The sequence below is a fragment of the Olea europaea genome, unplaced genomic scaffold (genome assembly GCF_002742605.1).
Source record: "Olea europaea var. sylvestris unplaced genomic scaffold, O_europaea_v1 scaffold871, whole genome shotgun sequence".
Lineage (NCBI taxonomy): Eukaryota > Viridiplantae > Streptophyta > Magnoliopsida > Lamiales > Oleaceae > Olea > Olea europaea.
The window spans coordinates 283,503-288,624 of NW_019267167.1; the positions used below are offsets into that span (position 1 = coordinate 283,503).

General features: G+C 34.0%; 1 protein-coding gene across 3 annotated transcripts; it reads right to left on the minus strand.

Moving 5' to 3' along the window:
- Positions 1-982: 982 nt before the first annotated feature.
- LOC111392032 (protein TRIGALACTOSYLDIACYLGLYCEROL 1, chloroplastic) lies at positions 983-4,004 on the minus strand. 3 transcript variants are annotated; one of them, XM_023017319.1, is made up of 4 exons: positions 3,762-4,003; positions 2,942-3,005; positions 2,255-2,422; positions 983-2,174 (listed from the first exon to the last, which is right to left on the minus strand). In XM_023017319.1, the coding sequence occupies exons 3-4, from the start codon at positions 2,299-2,301 to the stop codon at positions 1,157-1,159; spliced, it is 1,065 nt and encodes a 354-aa protein (XP_022873087.1). In that variant the 5' UTR covers positions 2,302-2,422; positions 2,942-3,005; positions 3,762-4,003; the 3' UTR covers positions 983-1,156. The 3 variants fall into 3 exon arrangements, with proteins under 3 accessions (XP_022873087.1, XP_022873086.1, XP_022873088.1); XM_023017318.1 differs by lacking the exon at positions 2,942-3,005 and having other exon boundaries at positions 3,762-4,004; XM_023017320.1 differs by lacking the exon at positions 2,942-3,005 and having other exon boundaries at positions 3,731-4,003.
- Between the last annotated feature and the right edge of the window lie 1,118 nt (positions 4,005-5,122).

Genomic DNA, 5,122 nt, shown 5'->3' on the forward strand with positions numbered 1-5,122 from the left:
TGGATTATTTAGACACAAACCATCATGAATGATAAGATAGCAACTATTAGAAGGATAAGAATACAACGAAAAATTTTGAGAAAATAAATACAATAATAAGCAAAAGTTGAAAACCTTTATTGCAATAAAAATATGGTGCAACGAACAAAAATTACAATGTGAATATAATTATCCCCATTCACTGCTCGTTTTATAATTATAATTATATATATATTTTTAAATATATTATTTAAATTGAAAAAATAAAATGATACGAGCGGGGATTGGGGATTCCCTGCTCCGTTCAAAGCAGGGCACTCTGATGCTGAATTGGGACGAGAACTTTGTAACTCTTTAAATGAACCAAAAAAAACGAGGGAGGGAGAGAAGAAAAGGAGATGGAGAGGAAGCCTACATATATCCACTAGTCCAGTTACACTCGATCTCACAATGTAAGATATTATCATCACTTAGCCCAAAAACTATAGCTCACAGCACAAATGGAATTCACCCAACATCATTCAGAATCAAACCTGAGAATCCACTCGACGCCCAATCCATTACGGCAGCTCCAGTTTTAAGGATGCTCCAGCATTACCTCCTCAAGTCCACAATCCATAATTGAAGAACTTCTAACACCACCAACCATCCAAGCCACTCCCAAGTTAGAATTCATGTAATGGAGAACCATTTTTCAGTAGAGAGATAATCAGAAAGTACTACGGTTTTAAAGTGATTATATGATCTGGGACCTTAAAGTATCCAGATTCTTGACCATCATTCATCTCTCTATAGGATTTTCTTCACTGCCATTAGTATATTCTTTAAGATAATATCAGGGATGGCCTTGCCAGGAAAAACAACCAGCTTCTGGGGTCTCTTTTCTTAAGGCAATGTATAAGAATCAAGGCACACGTTCAACATTATGCTTCCTAAATATGAGTTTATAACCACTTCTCTTACATGATACAATGCAATAAGTCAAAGAGGTGAGATAAAGATAAAGCCATGATGATGGATGCAACAATCTCACTGAAGCTTGGTCAAGTAACAAAAGAACACAACCTAAGGAGACAGTCCATTTCAAATTCATTTGTAGATTTCACGTTTCACTAGTACATTCCACAAAAGTGTAAGGCAACATAATAAACTACAAAAGAATCTAAAAATGAAAAGTTCACATACAATTCTTCAGTGAATCGCCAGCTCCCTGAAAGAAGCAACAAGATAGAGCAAAATCAGCAATAAAAATGCCAACAAGTGAGATAACCACAGCAGAAGTAGTGGATTCTCCAACCCCTTTGGCACCTCCCAATGTGGTTACCCCCCACGCACAGCTCACGACAGATATTATTGCACCAAAAACCTGTGATTTGATCATTGCACTGATTATATCCCATGATCTTAAAGCTCTTTGAGCAGAATCCAAAATAATGTTTATGCTAATTCCATAAACAGCATCAGAGAGAAGAGCACTAGATGCCATGCCTACTGTAAAACATATTAGAGTTAAAAAGGGTAAAGCAACACAAGAAGCAATCACTCTTGGTGTCACCAGATAATCAACAGGGTTCGCACCAAGAACTATCAATGTGTCAGTTTGCTCAGAAACCTGCATTGTGCCCAATTCTGCAGCAAATGCACTTCCAATACGTCCTGCAACTACAATTGCTGTAATAACGGGACTCAGCTCCCTTGAGAAGGCAAGAGCTAAAACCCCACCAACAGATCTATTTAGCCCTAATCTGGTGAACTCCCTCACAAACTGGATAGTGAAAGCCATGCCCACAAATGCCGATGTCAAGAGACAGACACCAACAGATTTTGGACCAACCCTCTCTAGCTGTTGCAGTGTATTTTTCCAGTGAACTTTTCCCTTCAAAGTCCTAACAATCACCTGCCCTGCCAATATAAGGACAGACAAGCCCCTCCACAAGTACCTGGGTGGAGACCATTTACTCAAGAATGTCTCTGGTTCATCATTTGGCAAAGATTTTTTGATTTTATCATCTTCGGACACTGTGAAACATGGGTGACCATCACTCGAGTCAAAAGCCAAGAATAATCTGCTATGTTGAATGGGAACAAAAAACTTGTGACTCTTGGAACCCCTAGCAAAATCAACTTTTCCAGCTAACTGACAGGATCTCCATGATAATATATTTGCTGGACAGCTTAATTTGATTGAGCTATCTCTGCAATTTGGCATATAAGTTAAAAAATGGATAATTAAAACCAAAGAGAAGAAAAAAAGGACCAAACTTTGCATCAAGACCTATTACAGAAGTAAAAGGCTGGGCGAATTTGGGCAGCTGCTAACATGTTAGGCCCCTGGCTATCCAAGTGTAAAAGAAATAATCTTCGGACGTCTTTGCACTGAGAAGAGAATGTTGTCAAGCCTTGCTGAGCTAAACCTATGCTATAGTGTCTTCAGGGAGATGGACTGCAAGTGGAACAGATGACAATCGGGGATGAACACCTTAAGCAATTTTAATCAAGTTGAAATGAACAAAGAAGTTCAAACTTTATTTATCGGAAAGCTACCATATGAACCTTCTAGTTATCTACAAACAAGCCAACAAAAAAATCCTCCATTTATTTGGCCTTCTTAAAATTCTAATATCCAGGAACGGCGTGTTAGTAAAGCCATCAACAAATACACCACAATTAGTATTCTTAGCATTTAGTTTATAATCACGTTATCCGTTATAATAATTCCTTGAGGAGTTAAATGCTCCTTCAAGATTCACACCAAAGAAGAACCCAAACCCACAATGACGGATGCACACATTTTTGAGTTAGTAGGGTACAATCAAATTTGCAAAATGATAAGATAAATATGAGTCGATTTTTAGCATACTTATTTTCCCTACATGATAAGGAAAGATGACCAAAAAATACAACTACGACAATTTCAACAGAAAACTCAAGACTAACTAGAGCCTCATGTGTAGAAACATACTTAGTTTGGTGCCGACTAGGACAAGTGGTATTCCAGGAGCAAAATGCAGAAGTTCGAGGATCCACTGCCCAACAAATATCATTAAAAATCATATTAAATAATATAATACTATCATTTGCTAAATTTTGTTAAAACTTTATCATATTCAAAAAACTCATAAAAAATGGTTTAAAAACTCCTAAAAACATGGAAGATATTTATCTCCATATATTGTAATCAAAATAATTTGTAAATATTACAAGCTTTAAGCTTTCTCATGTATTCAAAAGAACCGACAAAATTACTTTCCAAATTATGTTGTATATAATTATTAAGCTCGAAATTTATCCCAAAACACTCAATAAAACAACAAAAAAGCAAGAATTCAATTATTCATTACCATTTCTAATATCAGAAGCTTTCAGAATCTAAGACTTTTCGTCAAATGACAACAAACGCCAGAAAACCCATCAAATATTGCTGTCGCTAGTTTGAATTTTTTATGAAATTCCCAAATAAAATCTCACAAATCACTAAATAAATCTCACAAATCACAGATCACAATTCAACAAATCACACTGATGATCCATCAGAAATCATAGTTCATATAATGAGATTCAGTAATAGAATTGGAATTAAGAACGATTTAAATCAAAAGCTTTAGCTAAACACTCTTAATTAAAGGTTTGAACAGCTAATAAGGCATTTTAGCATACATGTCGTGGGCATACAACTAAGAAAAAGAAACTCAAATGCAAATAAATAAATTTAACTAATCAAAACACAATAATGAGTTTCTGTTAGTGTTACTTAAAAATTCAATTGCAGCCGAACCGCTTACAGCAAGCATAGAGGGAGGGAGAGATCGGCGGAACAGTGAACGCGAGCTCTCTTCCACAGGTTCTTCAAAGGTTCGCAATGGATTCTTCTTCAATAGGAGTAGTCAGCAACAGAATCGAAACGAACAACACATCGATTTTCCAAGGAAGTTAAAAAGGGTTTTGATTTCCCAACGGGTTCTTCTTTTTCTCAATAAAATCGATTTTGCCAGGTGCAAATGACAAGCAGGTAAAAATCAATTTTAAAAGTGCTAATTGGGTCAAATTAATACATTTTGGGATTTTAGCTTTTGACTAGATTAATATTTTTAAAATAAATATATTAAATCATAATTTATAAACTACCTAAAACATCCTTATTCAGCATCACTAAAAAACTTAATTCTCCATTTTCTTTTCTCAAATCAATTGAATTCCAGAATCCTAAATCCATCATTTTTGTTCTCTCTTCACAATCCCCAACCCCCCTAATTTTTCTTCTTGGCTTCTTCATCTCCAGATCCTTCTACCATTAAAAATTGATTTCCTTCATCTTCTCGAGTGAAATAAGGAATTTGGTATGAAAGTTTCATCAATTTTTCCAAGATCGAAACTCGCAAAAAAAAAGTACCCATACGTTAATAACCACTTCTAAGAACCAATTTCACGGTGGGCTATTCTTAGGTATGAATAATTCCTCAATTTTTCATTTTTAATACGATTTTATGCCAAAAAAAAAAATTAGAGAAATTTGTGACAGGAAGAATTATACCAATATGGTGGGCTTTTTTAGACATTTAAATTTATTCATTTTTTTGTATGTTGTAATTAACTTTTGGAACTCAATTTTCTCTTCATATTTTTTATTATTGCTTTGAATTACACCAAAAATACTTAACAATTCAACTTTCTTCATGTAACTACAAATTTGAAAAAATGTTATTTCTCTGCTTATTCTTCACGATGTAGATATATAAGCACATTGATAAAAAAAAAAAATGTAGTAGAGTGTTCTGAGTATGAGATATTAAATATATACATATGGGCTTATAAGTAAATAACGTAAGTGATTTTGAAAATTGCAACATATTATTCTTTTTTATTCTAATTAGTGTTGAGCTGATAAGTGGAAACAAAGATGGCAATTTAATAGAAAGTGCTATCAAAAATTAGATATTTAAGTATTTGCTTGTTGAAAATATTTAAATGTCGTGTTAGTTGCAATATGAGTGTAATGAAATAGATATTATGTGATATCATTGAAGTCTTAGCAAATTGGTACTATTTTGCAATTTGCATTAAATGGAATATAGTAGGGTAATAAAAGAACGTGATTTTTTACTGTAACTAATATATGGTAATGTTTTGCATGTTTTTCCATGAT

Coding starts and splice junctions, on each gene's coding strand:
- LOC111392032 (XM_023017318.1), bottom strand. CDS start 2,301: ATGTTAGCAGCTGCCCAAATTCGCCCAGCCTTTTACTTCTGTAATAG. Junction 2,175..2,254: donor GCCTTTTACTTCTGTAATAG/GTCTTGATGCAA, acceptor GCCAAATTGCAG/AGATAGCTCAATCAAATTAA.